This window comes from Emydura macquarii, unplaced genomic scaffold, assembly GCF_026122565.2.
Source record: "Emydura macquarii macquarii isolate MOO-44397 ecotype Brisbane River unplaced genomic scaffold, CSIRO-AGI_Emac_v2 contig_1253, whole genome shotgun sequence".
Lineage (NCBI taxonomy): Eukaryota > Metazoa > Chordata > Testudines > Chelidae > Emydura > Emydura macquarii.
In genome coordinates, this window is record NW_027131390.1 from 73,191,903 (window position 1) to 73,208,383 (window position 16,481).

The 16,481-nt window shown below is 41.9% G+C and overlaps 1 protein-coding gene and 1 long non-coding RNA gene across 2 annotated transcripts in view; one reads left to right on the forward strand and one right to left on the reverse strand.

Moving 5' to 3' along the window:
• Nucleotides 1-16,481, reverse strand: part of LOC137153631 (uncharacterized) — a 68,809-nt gene that overhangs the window by 36,119 nt on the left and 16,209 nt on the right. The window lies entirely within an intron of this gene.
• On the forward strand, nucleotides 3,543-14,730 carry CHRNA1 (cholinergic receptor nicotinic alpha 1 subunit). Its single transcript, XM_067549216.1, has 9 exons — nucleotides 3,543-3,673; nucleotides 6,277-6,422; nucleotides 6,527-6,571; nucleotides 7,045-7,154; nucleotides 7,673-7,868; nucleotides 8,859-9,096; nucleotides 10,242-10,465; nucleotides 11,862-12,101; nucleotides 14,433-14,730. Exons 1-9 carry the CDS (start codon nucleotides 3,634-3,636, stop codon nucleotides 14,562-14,564), a joined length of 1,371 nt encoding a protein of 456 aa, XP_067405317.1. The 5' UTR covers nucleotides 3,543-3,633; the 3' UTR covers nucleotides 14,565-14,730.

The following is a 16,481-nucleotide window of genomic DNA, read 5'->3' on the forward strand; positions in this document are numbered from 1 at the left end:
GTTCCTCAAGGGGGTGGAGAGGCTATATCCGCAGGTCCGTGACCCGGTGCCTCCCTGGGACTTGAACCTGGTCCTCGCCAGACTAACGGGACCCCCTTTTGAGCCCATGGCTACATGCCCATTGCTCATCCTCTCATGGAAGGTAGCCTTCCTGGTGGCCATTACATCGGCTAGGAGGGTCTCCGAGATAAGAGCTTTGACCTTGGAACCCCCCATACCGTCTTTTATAAGGATAAAGTGCAGTTGAGGCCCCATCCAGCTTTCCTACCTAAGGTGGTCTCCCAGTTCCACTATAATCAAGATATTTTTCTCCCCGTGTTTTTCCCAAAGCCACACGGGTCTGAAGAGGAGCAGAGATGGCATTCGCTGGACTCAAGACGGGCCCTGACCTACTACATTGAGAGGACGCGGCTGCTCCGGAAGTCTACGCAGCTGTTCATGGCGGTGGCGAACCGGATGAAGGGCTCACCTGTCTCCACCCAGCGCATCTCCGCCTGGCTCACCGCCTGCATCAGATGCTGCTACGAGCAGGTGAATGTACCGCTTCCAGGGGCTGTTTCAGCGCACTCAACCAGAGCCCAGGCCTCGTCCGCGGCCTTCCTGGAGAGCGTGCCCCTGCAGGACATCTGCAAAGCTGCCACCTGGTCGTCGGTACATACCTTCACGTCCCACTACGCCATCGTGCAGCAGGCGAGTGAGGACGCGGGATTTGGACGTGCCGTGCTGACGACAGCTCACTGGTAACTCCTACCCACCTCCAAGGTATGGCTATTTAATCACCTATATTGGAATGGATATGAGCAATCACTCGAAGTAGAAAACAGGGTTACTTACCAATAACTGTTGTTTTTCGAGATGTGTTGCTCATATCCATTCCACACCCACCCTCCGTCCCTGCTGTCGGAGTAGGCAGAAAGAAGGGACTGAGGGCCCACAGGGTCGGCAGTGCCCTATGTACCGCGGCATTAGCGCGGTATTCCAGGGGGCGCCTGAGCCGACCCTACGGGGTCTGCTAAGGGGAAAAAAGTTCCGGGAACCAGTGCACGGTGGCGCGCTCTCACCTATATTGGAATGGATATGAGCAACACATCTCGAAAAACAACAGTTACTGGTAAGTAACCCTGTTTTTTTGAAGAAATTGCTGAGTGAAGGGCCATATCCGTGTCCTCCCAAGAGTAAACTGAGGCAGGCAGGTTTAGGGAGTTTTCCTATGATTTAAAGGGAAACCCCTAGTAAGTCCTTGTAAATCCCGTGGGGTGGACCACCTCCTGTTACCCACTTATAGAGTTAAGCTTTGTGATTGGTCCATTAGTATACCTAAGTCATTATAGGTTCTTTTGAGTCCAAATTTTAGGGCAACAATGGGAATAAGTCAGGGCAGGATATAGCTGTCTTCTATTAGAAAATTAATTTATTTTAAAGCAGCCTGAGACTTTGAAGCTGAAAACATTTTCCTTAGCAAAGTGTGGAAACCAGGTGTTGTATTGTTCTCACTGTAAATTCAGACAAATTCTCAATACCACTTATTTTACTCTGGTCTGCTTAGTTTCACCAAGACAATAACTAGTCATACTCCATTGTTAACAACAAACAATTTTCATTTCTGTCAGTGCATATTTAAAATTCTGAGTTCAGATTGCCTGAGTTTTTGGAGCGAAGTTTTTGTATCCAGACTCTCTGCCAGCTAACGTCCCACCACTTCCAGTCAGGCTATGGCTCCCAATAGGTCTTTCCTGAGAAAACTACTCTTGCAATGTCCTTCAAATATGGACCTCTGACTTTCAGCCAGTAAGTTATAACTAGCTATCCCACGTACAGCAGTTTCCCCAGAACTAAGGCATCTGTTTTTAGGTCTACACAGCTGCATGAAAAGTAAACCATGTTGAGTGTACAAATTTTCTGGGCCACTTACAAATTCCATGTCTGTCTAATTCCAAAGAGAATGCATAGTAGTTTAGTGGGACCTTTTGAATGATTGAAACTTATGTTATCCAAGAGCTATAATATTCATAAGAAAATGGTAACTTTTTCACTGCCTCTGTTTGGGCCTGAACCTGCCATTCCTGGTTTGGGTGGGCAAGGAATGCTGGGACAGATACCGTGTGCATATCTGAAGCTGCATGGTCAACATTCCAGTGATATCATCATGAATTTGTATCTTTGTGCAATGTTATGCTGGCGGGTGGGTGCAACCTCGCTGAAGCTGGTGGGCATAATAGCCATCCTTCATTTGGGAGAAATGTAAGAAGCAGTTTATAGAGGCATAGAATTTAAGACCAGAATGGAGCACTAGATCAAGTCTGACCTCCGGTATATCAGAGGCCACCAATACCACCCAGCACCCGCACACTAAACCCAGCAATGGAAATGAGACCAAAGTAAATATGACCACAGGAGACTAGACTGTTTCACAGGCAGATAATAGGAGGGACCTGTTGCACCAATGTCTGAGGCCCCCCAATGGCAGCAAAATGATTAAGTAAGATCTACACAAATAATCCTGGCAAGTGACCCGCACCCACACACTGCCAATCTGAGATGGGGGAGGAGGAATTCCTTCGTGAACCAACATATGGCAGTGAGGTAGACCTTGAGCATGTGAACAAGAACCAGACAGACAAGCACCTGAAAGAGAGAATGCTCCGTGCCATCTCAGAGCCCTAGCCCTTCCCTACCCAGTATCCCAGCTCCAGTCATGTCCATCCCTGATGCTTCAGAGGAAGGAGGTAAAAAAAAAAATCTCCCAGAATACATTGGGGGGAGGGGAAATCCCCAGTTAAGTTTTTTTGAAGTAGGATAGCTAAAACAATAGGAGCCACCACTCAAAACACAGGCCACATGCTAGTCCAGTCAGCAGCTGAGCTACGTAGGCAGAGGGGTTTCCTTGGGGCTGAATGCAAGCACAGAGAACTGGGTAGTATTTTGGTGGAGCTCTCTGTGTGTGAGACCTGATGCAGTAAAAAACACCACAGAAGCAAACAGGAAGTCAAAAGGAAGCTCCGGGTGCAGCAGAGATGCACTTGTAGCCTAACCCCGAGAGACAGCTAAGTGAGAGAGCTTTTTGGTAGAATGCAGACTTGGGGGAGGAGGCTTGAAATACTGAACAAGGAAACTTTCTCCTGTTTGATTCCTACTTTGTTCAAGGAGATAGGATTTTGTACATGCTTTGTAAATAAACAGGATTGCATCAAAGAATATCTGACTCCATCATCAATTTCTCCTCCCACCTGAAACTGACAAGACCCCTAATTCAGCTAACCTCTCAGGTCAAAAGGGATAATGTGCAGTTGAGAGATTTTTTTTAAGTTGGGAGCATTCTAGCTGATCCTCACTAGGACGCTAAGTTACTCTGCAATCTTCCTTTTACCATGGAATGTGTTATGCTTAGAAAAAATATCCCACTGTAAACCAGAGAAGATGTTTGACTGGGCAAATATAGCGTGTTCCTGTTTCTGAAATGGTGCAATAGCTCTCAGCTGTCGGTCCCATAAGCAGGTGGTGTAAAACAATAGCTCAGCAGTCACATTTTCCAAGCTGTCTATCAGGAAGTAGCAGAACCTTCCTCAGTGAGAGATTGTAAGACTTCAAGATTCCCCCCAGTCTGTGTGTCTAGTTGAGACAAAAGGCCACACTATGAAGTTCCACTATACACACCTCTTCTTCTTTTGCTCAGGTAAGCTCATTTCAAGAGTTGGTTAATTTTTGGTTTGGTTCACTGCTTAAAGTGTTGCCCACAGCTCTTTGTATATATCGTGACTTATGATAAATGTGTGTTAGAAACCACTATTGTATTAATTTTGTAGATCACCCTTGCAAGTTCATAAAGCTTTTCTAAGTGCAATGATACCAGCTTATTCACATTTGAAAACTGAACAGTTGCAGAAATATTTAGATGATATAATCACAGTATATGCTATATTCAAAATTTGAGCTGCTTTCTCCCCTCTATATGTGCTGCTTTTTTCTGCTGTGCCAAGTTTTAGCATAAAACTAAAAAGACTTTTAAATCTGTGTGGATTTTTAGCAAATATAGCTTGAAATGCAATATACTGTAACAAACATTTTCATTTATTTGTAAGGAATACTGATAAGGAAACAGAATTGATTGGCAGCTGCATGTGTTATGTTGGGACCTATTAATAATTCCAATTAAACTGTCCCCTAAGGGATTAAGTATTTTGTAATCTTAAATGTTTTTCACCAAATTAAAAAAATTGCTAAATTCCTGCCAAGCCTTATTAGAATAGAACTATATGAAGGATTTTTGTTAATTGGTTTAATAGAAACCAGTGTAACTCTTGACCTAAATATGACTCTGGGATCATAACATACCATTTGAAACATGACTCCCAATACTGCCCTTCCTGTCAGTGGAAATAGGAGCTGTTTGTTTGTGGCAGAATGTAATGTAAACTTCCGTGTTTTGCCATCCAAGCATCTTAACAGCAAGAGTTTGTGTCATTTAAGTAAATCTGAGCCATTTGGAGAATAGTATCTCATATAGTAGTACAAAGCAGCAAAGAACCCGGAGCAGGTAAAGGCGGGGTCCTCAGTATCCCAATTCAACTATTTGAAAGGACCTGAGAGTAAATCAGTTAGAAACTAAGAATGAAATCCTGGCCCCACTGAAGTCAGTGGCAACAGTCCAATGGACTTCAATGGGTCCAGGATTTTGCCCTAAGAACTTATTCAGGGGTCTGAGCTCAGAGAAGCAATTTTCAAAAGTGCTAATGTCTGACCTAACTCTGCTTCCACCGGAATCCATTCCTGTTGCAGGACGAAAGCTCACTGGGAGCAAGAGAGCAGGCTCTGCAGAGCCTGCTTCACCTTCCATGCTGCTACCTTTGAGACGGGGTACAAGGAAATGTTTTGTGCCCTGTAACACTGCAGTAGCCAGGCTGCAATTTGGTCCCTTGTAGGCAATGAGATTTAGTGGGACATTTTCTCAATCACATGGCATACCCAACCTATTTTCACAATTGATTCTATTATGTGCTCTCTGCCGGTGTGAAGAGAATGAACTGACTCGTAAAAATATGCTGCTACTGAAAAAGGCAAGTTGATAGCAGCTTCTAGCATATATGCAATGTAGCAAAGGGCTTTAGCATTGTATTTATCCCTCTTCGAAGAGGTGAGGGCTTGGGTTTCCACATTATGCAAAATGTACAAGATCCATTTTTACATACCAAGGATTAGCTTTCTCTGTGACCTGAAGCAGATGTACACAACCACTTTCTGGAGAAGAGATGAAAGTATGTAGGAATAAGACTGCAAGATGACTGTTCCCTTGGGGCTCACACAAAAATGAGGTGGGAACTCATCATGACATGAGGGTATCCCAGTGAGCAAAATAATTTCTAAAACAGATTGTTTCTGTATGTGCCTGCTCTCTGAAGGAAAGAGTGAATGAGCAAGATATGGAAAGAGGAAATGGAATGAACATTAAATAAAGATAATGTGTTAGGTCTGTCTTGTCTGAAGTCGCACGAGTCTTTTAATTAAGAGGGAAAGCCTGTTTTCCTTTTCCATGTGGATTTGAAATGACTGACTTGCATGTTTGTTGCACTTGTGGTTCAGATATAAAATAAGATGAATCTGGATGAGTCAACAGATGTACACAGGGAACAGATTGCAGGAACATAGCATTAATGTCTCCTTAACCGCACAGCCATGCTGAGAATCACTCTCGACAACTCCCAGAATGCAAAGCATAAGATAAGCTCACATAAATAAAATACAAAAATAAACCACGAGGTGGCACTTTTAGCTGAACACATTAACATTATTTGTGCATGTTCTTTAAAACTCCAATGTTATGGGCAAGGACAAGGATGTGAATCCAAGAAAAAAGATGCAAGGAATGCCTGGCATTGAGTTTTCAGTTTGCCTAACTCTCCAAAAACGTTGGCTGTTATTACAGCTGCATGGTGAGACAGGTGTTAGGAGTTTCATGAAGCCTGATTCCAGCTTTGATGGTGGGAGTTCTTGATGTTTATTAGTCTCCTGGATGGAACTGTATGTGTTTTGAATTATACTTACCCTTGCAAGCAAATATTGCTCAGAATCCGAATAGGTCATCATCCCTGAGGACTATGGAATGACCTAAGAAATGGTCTGCAATTAAAAAGAAGCACTGAAATAGTAAATGAACTTTCTTATGGTTAGATTCCCTCATTAAACTGGCACATGACTTTATATCAATATTTGCAGAATATCCTTCCCAGGATCACAGTACTCTATCACTGTCTTACTGATGACATCTTTGCTGTTCTGCAGCTGGTTTGATCCTGTGCTCTGAACATGAAACTCGTCTGGTTGATGATTTATTCAAGAACTACAACAAAGTAGTACGCCCAGTGGAAGACCATCGTGAGGCCGTTGTGGTCACAGTCGGGCTGCAGCTTATTCAGCTTATTAATGTGGTACAGTATGAATGATGCTGTTTATTTGTGGGTGTTTAGATGAGCTCATCAAACATTTGTTTTGAATAAACTTTTCCCCTAAACTTTCTGTTTGTTGTTTTAAGGATGAAGTAAATCAGATTGTAACAACCAATGTACGCCTGAAACAGGTAACCTCTGAATCTCATTATTCTTGCTATTCCAAAGCAAACAAATGCACTGGACCTAATCAGGAATGTGCTACTCTCCAGAAATTAAGATTGCACACACAATATTTTCTGTCAGAGCTGACTGATGATTTTTTGTACAGTGCTGGAACCTTGAAGTTCCAGCTGTCCTAAAGGGCAAGTTCCATTGAACAACATAGAGCTCCTGAAAAAAGACACTTTGCATTTGACAAGATTTCCTTCTCAGATATTGTTTCAAACAGCAGATTGGTGTTATTTTAGATTCTTGAGGAAATATCATAATATATGGTTTGAACATACATAAGAAAGCAGCATTGTCAGAGGGACACATGCAGTACTTTTGTGGCTATCTACATGTATCAACGGTCTGACAGTCAGTAGATCTTGGGAATATTAGATTTAGTTCCAGCAATACTGATAACAGGTTTTCATGGGCTAAAATTCTTCTTTTTTAGCAATGGACAGATGTCAACCTAAAATGGAATCCAGAAGAATATGGTGGTTTGAAAAAAATTCGTATCCCATCTGAGATAATCTGGCGCCCCGATCTTGTTCTTTATAACAAGTAAGTAGTGCTAATGGTATAAAACTTCTGCACACAGCCTCACATAACAAAGAGCTACAGAATCTGAAGTAGAAGAAAGGGACCAATGATCAGTCTGGTATTTTTTCAGTACCTATTTGAACATTTTATATGTGTCTGAATGACTAGCTGAGGTGAGCATCACTTGGATTAGTAAACGGAAAAGCTGGAGAGAGATAAAGTCTAAAACAGGGTCTGTGACAGTTATAGTAAGTCCAGTGCAGGACAGAAAACCTGTCCATCCTTTAAAGATCAAGACCAAATTCTTGGCACTCACCCCTCCACGTGACTTAATGACAGTGACGTTACACCCTGGTACTTCAGGTCTGAATTTGACCCATAGGTTTTATATTCAATGACCCAAATCTCCACCCAGTTTCCTCAGAGCAACCTCTTTCCCCATTATATTTACTCTTTCCAAGTCTCCTTCAGATAGCTACTGTATTATATGTACTTCAGTTATTCTGTCTGTCACTGTTAATTTCCTTTTTCTTTTGCAGTGCAGATGGGGAGTTTGCTATTGATCAATTCACCAAAGTTCTTTTAGAACATACAGGCAAGATCACGTGGACACCACCAGCAATTTTTAAAAGTTACTGTGAAATTATAGTCACACACTTTCCATTCGACCAGCAGAACTGCAGTATGAAGTTGGGCACTTGGACGTATGATGGTACAGTTGTTATCATCAATCCGGTATGAAACAACTCTGTAAATGGGGGTACTAGTAGACATTGAATATTTGGACTGGATTCTTTTTTCCCATGCCTTTTTTTGAATGTCTCAGGTTTAAATGTTAATTGTAAACTGCTTTTAAGTGAAAAATACACAAGTACTAAATTACTGAAATGATTAATTATTGATGCCAAAATATAGAGTGTACTAGCAAACGGTATTCAGCACTATAGGTCTCCTGGAGTTATTCTGCACACCCTGAGTGCATAGACTTCATGGTCAACAGCATGGCTAAAACTCAGAGAGCCAGCTCCTCAAATCAGCACAGCTCCACTGACTTCAATACAGCTATGACAACTCTTTGTTAGCTGTAGTAGTATTAGGGCTTAGTGTTAGGATACAGCCATTTGATTGTAATTACACATGTATCAGTGTTGACATTCTCACTCCTGAAACAAAGGCCCCTCAATCATATACATTGTCTGTCTCTCTCCTTCCCTCTCTCTCATTTTCTATAACCACTATCACCATTGTAGCCAAGTGCCATCGCGAGATCCACTTTATATCCACTCTCTTGGTTTTAAAATTCCACACCCAGTTGCCTCACTGACCTATCTGCCTACCCTCCAGCCAGTTCACACCACTCCTTCTGTTTCAGCCTCTTCAGTCTCTCTGCTTATTTATTTCTAAGGGCTGATTTTTACCTGTGATTTCCTACCTGTCCCACTTTGCACCACTTCCTTTCTCTTTAGATATTGCACTGAAGACTCCCTTTTCTCTTTAGCTTAGCTATAGTTGACTTTTTCTGTAAAACATTTAGTTGAACTGTGTGAGAAAAGCACTGTATTAAAATAAAAGTAACATAGAAAGGAATGGCTGGCTGGTTGGTTGGTTTGTTTACAAAACCAGAAGCACATGATTATATTGAATTTGGTTTCGCTAGGAATCAGTGCCAAGTTTTAGTTATTGTTTAATAGCTCTAATATTGAGATTTACTGTTAATCCTGGCAGGAGAGTGATCGTCCAGATATGAGCAACTTCATGGAGAGCGGCGAGTGGGTGATGAAAGATTACCGGAGCTGGAAGCACTTGGTTTATTATGCCTGTTGCCCTGAAACCCCATATCTGGATATTACCTACCACTTCCTCATGCAGCGCTTACCTCTCTACTTCATTGTCAATGTCATCATTCCCTGTCTGCTCTTCTCGTTTTTAACTGGGTTAGTGTTTTATCTGCCCACCGATTCAGGTATGTGCATTTATTAAGTTACTCTAATAAGCTCCTGATTCTCAAAGAGCAATAACTAACAATGAAGTCAATGGGATTGCAGGTGCTCAGCACCTGTCAGGATCAGGCCCTAAACTGATGGACAATATAAACCTAGCTGAGGGACAGTTTAAACTCTAAAACTTCTATTAGGTACGCCTGACCCAGCTTCCTTGGAAATCATCCATTTAATTTCACTGGGAGCAAGCTTGGGTTGATTGGTTTTGTGCCTTTGAAATTAATGCATTGAATATGTTAATAAACAAGAAATGGTGGCACTGGAAAATCTGCTATAGCGTGTTTGGGTTAGGGGATTGTTTCTGTCTGATATTATCTGTGATGTCATGAATAAATATATTAAGCAACCCTGATCTCTTCCTGGCCTTTAGTGTGCCGCACTATTAGCTGCTCTCCAATCTGAGAAAAGCACCTATTCACTGCAGCCATTCCTGGTGCTTAATTTGTTTTTAATCCATGCCAGGAATTTGCCCCTTACCCTTGGTGGTTTATTTTCTACAATTTCCTCTTATGAAGGTCCTGGTCAGGAGCTTTTTTAAAAAAATAAAATAAAAATTACATGCAACTGGACTGAACAGAACAAAATGAATGTAAAGGAAGTCTCAAATACTGACTGTGCTCTAAAGCCCGTGTTCTCTCGTCCATCCACTCAGCCCAAGGTGAGGCTGCCAGTTATCCAGAGCAAAAAACAAAGCCACTCAAAGGAGCTGAGGAAATCAAGCCAAAGGAGCAAGCACTGATCAGAGGTGTTGTTCACTCAGTTAACTCCCACAGCCCACACACATGCTCATAACAAGTGAGTTGTCAGGGCCCTCAGCCTTTCCCCAGTCCCAGTTGTGTCCTGGAAAACTCCAACTTGATGCTGGGGGTTGGATCCAATTTTGATCCCTCCATAGTGGCACAAGAACATGAATGATCAGCCAGGTTTGCTTCTTCTTGTGATGCAGGGAGATATAAAAGCAGGCCAGATGTACAGGTATACATTCAAGCATCCAAAACGTACCAGCAACCAATCACCCATGAAATCACACTCTGTTTCTCTCCCTGATTAACACCCTCTACACTATACCACATTAATGGCAGTGTTGTTGTTTTGTTCTGTGTGGCAGGTGAGAAGATGACTCTGAGCATTTCTGTTTTGCTTTCTTTGACTGTGTTCCTTCTGGTCATTGTGGAGCTGATTCCCTCTACTTCCAGTGCAGTGCCCCTGATAGGCAAATACATGTTATTTACCATGGTGTTTGTCATCACGTCAATCATCATTACCGTCATTGTAATCAATACCCACCATCGCTCCCCAAGTACCCACATTATGCCACAGTGGGTGAGGAAGGTGAGATGGGTTATTTGTGAATTTATCTGTTCCAGCAGGGTCTTGAATATTTAGCTCTGAGGTTTATGTAATAAAATCTCAAAGTTTTGTGGGAATTTCCCTGTCCAGATAAAACCCTGAGCAAACAGCAGCAGGGCTCCCTGGCTGGGCTGCAAAATTGCCTATTACGGGGTAGACTACCACAGGGGAACCCAACACATGGGAGGCAGATGAGGCAAAAAAAAAAAGAGGCAGCTGCAGGCACAGAGAGAAGGAATTAGGTAGGTTGGTCATCTAGCTCTTTATGGGAACCCATAGATTATCAGGGTGCATGACTCCTGGCCCAACCAGTGGCCAGTTCTATCAGCCAGCTGCCTGCTGGGTGTTCACTGTGGATCCACAAAGCAGAGCTCAACTGGGGCTGAGCCCACAACAACTTCTAGCCCCATTCTTCCGGGGATTGACAGTCAGGATACCAGCAAGAGTCCATGCATTCCTCCCTGCTGTCCTATAGAAACAGGATTACTCCACAGCCATTGGGAAGGGAGAGAACTCTGATGGCCACAGGACCTTACCAAGACTCATGGCAGACTTGTGGGTATGTCACCATAGGTTCTCCAGCAAGGGAACCCAGACCATCTGTGCCCAATCCAGCTAGTCTTTCCATCACCCAGCGTGCATGAACTGGCATTAAACTATGTAAGCCAGACCTACCACAAACAGACTTGACCCTTTAAAATTGCTCCTGTCTTGCAGTGGAAATTGTTTTGTTTTTTTAATGGAACTTTTAAAAATACTATTCTATCAAATCACTGCAAGGCAGAAAATCCCCTGCAGACCATGAGGGATTCTAAAAGGTAAAGTCTATGCATGTGTTATCAAGGAGGAAAACCTCCATTGAGTTAAAGAAGATTGTGATAATCTTGTGTGTGCGCGTAAATAAAACATGTGCAACAGTATAGCCAACAAGCAGAGGAAAGCAGTGAAAGCAGGCCAAAGGGATTTCTCTGCAACACATCTGTGGGCCAGATCCTCAGTTGGTATGTATCAGCATAGCTCCATTGAAGTTTGTGAAGTTATGCCAATTTACACCAGTTGAAGAGCTGGTACTGGGCGTTACACTCCGGTTATGTTTGGACCCTGTTAAATGAATGTACAGTTTATATGGCAGCAAGAAATTGTTTCCTGAAAATGTGTGAGAGGCTTGTGTATAATTCAGTCAGCCTCAGGGCATCAGATTTATACAAGACAAGTAAAGTGTGACTACAGCTTGTGCTATGACATACTTTCAAACAGGGAATTTTTAGCAAATCCAGTAGAGATTAGTTAGTAATTAAGAAAGTTGAACCTACTTTTGTTTGTTACAATGCCACATCAGTAAAACAATCTCCCTAAACTGATACAATTTCTTTTTCAGATCTTTATTGACACAATCCCAAATGTTATGTTTTTTTCAACAATGAAACGACCATCCAGGGATAAACAAGAGAAAAGGATTTTTACAGAAGACATTGATATTTCTGAAATCTCTGGAAAACCGTATCCCTCTGCCGTCAACTTCCACTCCCCACTTACCAAAAACCCTGATGTGAAAAGTGCTATAGAGGGAATCAAATACATTGCTGAAACGATGAAATCAGACCAAGAATCCAGTAATGTAAGGCATTTTTATGTGTGATTCATCCCTCGCTTTTAAAATAAGACGCTTTATTTTCTAGGAATAATAAATCTTTCCATTTCTCACAAGTACACCCTATCATAGTCTGTGCCTTATCATGGAGCCCTGTTCTCCCCTTGATGCAATCTGTCAGGAATGATAAGTAATCATTACAGATGACAATTGAGTCTTTGCAAAAACAATTATGCACTATGATTTTCCAAGTGTAGTACATGAACTCAGAGAGGAGAGAATGTGGCTATTTAGAATGGTTTCAAGGCAATTAACAGTATTCCAAAATAGATTCCTAATGTATTTCATGCAGGGCATCATCCCAACAAAATAGGCAGTTTGCAGCACCCTTCAAAACTGGGAAATAAACCTGAACAAAACTCCATGCTAACAGAAACATTTTTATTTCACCACCTCCGAGAGCTTAAATGTGACCTGCAAATGTTAATTCCAATTTTGATTAGCTTTGATTTTTATGTACTGAATGAATCAAATAATTCCTATGGGCTGGGCACCTAATTAACATCTTTTAGAACAGACTGGCCTTTCCACTATACCAGCCAAATGAAGGCTTAGACAGTTTTGTATGACAGCATTTCCCAGGAAAACCTGTTTTGCCCTTCTTCTGTAGAAAGTTAGTATATGTGGTAAAACCCCTTATTTCTACCTGTTATTTGGGGCAATCAGCATGTACTTCTGTCATGAGTAGATTCTAATATTTGGAGGCTAACTTTAATACTCAAAGAGCACTTATTTTGAAGGATCCTAGAAACTTCTCAATTATATACAAAGAGCACCATGGAGATGCAGGCGTTTCTGGATGGGTGGCAGCAGCAGTAACTTGAGCTTGGGGAGTGTTGGTGAGAGAATTATTTCGGGGCCTCCCAGACTTGACTCATTCATTTTGAGCCACAGTATGAAAAAAGGTGCAAAATTCTCACCTGAATGTTTATGCCTACAACTGAATTGCTGGCTCAGATGAGATGGTTAGAGGTTAATCAAATACTCCAGTTTGCATCTGAGTACATTTTATGGGTGAAAACTGCACTTGGGAAAAGGGAGGCCTGGCCTCAGCCCTTCTGAAAATTTCCCCTTCATCTGTAAAATAGGATCTTTGGGTCACTGGCAGCCTCTTGAAGTGAAGCTCAGCTCAGCTGTCTGTGTGGTCTGTGCATCATTTCTAACATTTACTAAATGTTTTCAGGGGCAAATTGCCCAAACAAGCTGGGGATTGTAGCCATTCTGGTGAAATGTAGCATTTATGAAGTACTTTAAAATAGTAAACTGATGATCACAGCATTGCTGGGAACTAGGTAAATTTAATAGTCAGTTTTACAGATGGGGAAACTGAGGCAGAAAGGTTGGAAAAGCCTTAGATCATAGAACGTCACTGTCACAGGGAGGATTAGACTGTATGATTCTGTGTGCCCAGTCCTATGCTTGACACCCCACTCTATGCTCACTCTCACACTGCTCATCTTCCCACAGAAGTTGCTCAGCAAAAGAGCCAACTCAGAGTAACTAGCTTGAAGGGCCTGGTACTGGCAAAACCAGCTAGGGCACCGTTGTTTCCCACAACTCTGAATTGAGTTTGGATCCCCACAAAAATCCAGGGGCCTATAAAAAAGGGTGTCAGGTCCCAAAGGTTGCTAGGTGGACAAAGTGGGCACCGTGAATGACCTGTAACCTTTAGGGGAAAAATGGTGACTGGCTGTGAGCACTCACAATTGGCATACATTTTTAAGGCTCACATTTCAGCCTACAGGGCACTGGGGTTGATTTTCAAACGAGCCTAAGGAATTGAGGCGCATAAGTTCAATTAAAAGCCACTTTGAAAATCTTCATTATTTAAATTAAAACCCAGACCTGCTTTGATATTTATAAGTCCCCACAAACAGGAATAAGCCTGTGGGCAAATATTTCTAGCACTCTGAAATGCCCAATCTAGCAGCTGCCAGCACACTGCACAGTTGGTGTGTGGGAAGAGAGTGTGTGTTCAAGAGTCTTGGCCAGAAATGAGCAATACGATCTTTAAACCACTGTAGAACACACAGGATCTCTGTTCTTAAGGCCTCAGTGAAAAGGAAGGCTGAAGGGTGGAATCATCCCTTAATTTGAATTTGTGGGTCCAGATAACGTAGATATTGCAGACCACTAAGTTCTCACTTCAAAGAAAAGTATTTTTCCACAATAATATTAGAACCCAGAAAGAAGCATTCTTTTGCACAAGACAGTAATTGCCCAAACTTCCACATACTGCCTCATAAGGAACATAGCTCTCAGGAAGTTCTAACTATCATCTCTTTCTTTCATGTCCAGGCTGCAGAAGAATGGAAGTTTGTTGCAATGGTAATTGATCATCTTCTCCTTGGCATCTTCATGCTGGTTTGCATTACTGGAACATTGGCCGTGTTTGCTGGTCGTCTTATTGAATTAAATCAGCAAGGATGAACATCAAATCTAAACTGTGTGCTATTCCTGGCCGGGGTAGCACACCTTTATTAATTGCATTAGGTTTTATTTAATACATTTCATTTTTCCACCTGTTGTGTTCTACCCAGCTGTCTGAAGGTTCCACAGCTAAGAATCCCTTCCCACTGGGAACAAATGAGGAAAAGTAAAATGAGATTTTCCACACTTGGCATATCAGAGCCACTTCCTGGTGATGTCTCGTTTGTCAAAAGAAAACCATTTGTGCCACTGACAAGATGAAAGTGCAGTGGAAATGGCTGTAAACCAGGTTCTGACCCCTTTTAACAATCATAAAAAATATTACTATATAAATAGAATGTTTAACTTTGAAACATATTAAGGGCCAGACTCTGCCCCAGCTGCGACCCATGTCAATAAGGTACAACTGACGATAGGCTTTTTCACTTCATGCTTTAGCTAAGCTTTAAATCAGTACCTAAACTTCATTTTCAGGCTGGTTTTAAATCTCTGATGTGTGGTTTCCATAATGGCCATATCACAAATGACCCTTTCACTAACAAGAGAGGCTCTAAAATGTCATTGGTAAGTGTGATTTTCAACGACAGGTGACGCTTTCTGAGAAGTACTTCTGCCCATGAAACTCTGCTTGGCTCAGCAAGAAGGGGGCAACTTTCCTTTCAGGTGTTGTAGGTAGAATCCAGCCCAGCTCTCTAGACCCCGATGTAGCTCGATCCCACTGCTAGACAAGAATGATCTGAAGTATCCCTCCTGTCTTAGCAGCTTAACTCCATGTGTGTTCTCATTTCAGGCGCCAGGGTGTCTTTTGGACCCTGTTGTGTGTCCCACAAGTCCCTCAAAGGAGTCCAGTTTTCCAAAAGTGCTGAGAACCCTCTCTCTGAAAATCAGGGCCCTTTAATGTATCTCAAGTGAAACAATCAAAAATCAAAACACACAAAGTCTCTGGTCTCCTGAAAAATCAAATCTCCTGATCCTGAGGGCCTGATCCAACTCCCATAGAGGTCAGTGGGAGTCTTGCCACATCAATGGGAGCTGGATTATGCCCTGACTACAAGATATTTGATTTTCATTCCTCCAGTGTACCATATGTGTAGTATGCTGGCTCTCCATTAACATATGTTCCCTAACTTGTACACCGTATGTATTTTTGTGAAATGTTAGTGTCCTTTAAATATATTTTCTAAGGGAAAACAACTCAAGCAGGCAGTTTACAAAGTTAATGTTAAAAAAGCAAGGAATGTGTGTTATGTACTGCTAAAATCAGTAATTCTGACACTATTAATTAATTTGTTCAAGGCTTGCTATATGGGTAAAACCTTGGACTGAATTATCATCCTATCCCTGTTCCTGCTAGCTCAGAAATAAGGCAAATTTGCAAGGGAGCGTGCAGACGTTTGCTCTTGTACTTGGTCTGTGGATAGACAGAAGGCTCAGTTTCAGTGCTTTCAAGCTAGCTAAATGAGGAGCATCTCTCATTAGACTGATCAATATCTATATATACAGCCTGAAGATGTTGTTTGGAAAATATATCTAGGTGGAGACTTTAATATAACATTAAGGGACAAAACAGTGAAATAAAATTACATCATTTTGAATAACGATAAACCAAAGCAAATGTGCTACTACGCAGATAAGTTAGACAGCAGCTCCGACTTGTGATAAAATGGAGTACTGCTGCTTTTGTGAGTGTAAGCCATTTTCGAAATCTTTGCTACTGTTGGTTTTTTTAAGTCAATATTGAACTAATGTAGGCAATAAGCATACGTTACTTAGTTTTGCTGATACAATATTAGGCTTGAAATTCTCCCTTTGCAGCCTGTTTTTTTCTGAATAATGAATAGAAATTAAAGAGAAAGGATTGAAATTAATTACTACTCATTCAAGACAGCCACCCAGGCAAGCAGAGTTGCTATCTTA

What these genes read in the sequence shown, in the direction of transcription:
- CHRNA1 (XM_067549216.1), top strand. Translation starts at nt 3,634, where the DNA reads ATGAAGTTCCACTATACACACCTCTTCTTCTTTTGCTCAG. An exon ending in CCAATGTACGCCTGAAACAG is followed by an intron (nt 6,572 to 7,044) that starts GTAACCTCTGAA and finishes CTTCTTTTTTAG; the next exon opens with CAATGGACAGATGTCAACCT. An exon ending in TGCCACAGTGGGTGAGGAAG is followed by an intron (nt 10,466 to 11,861) that starts GTGAGATGGGTT and finishes TTTCTTTTTCAG; the next exon opens with ATCTTTATTGACACAATCCC.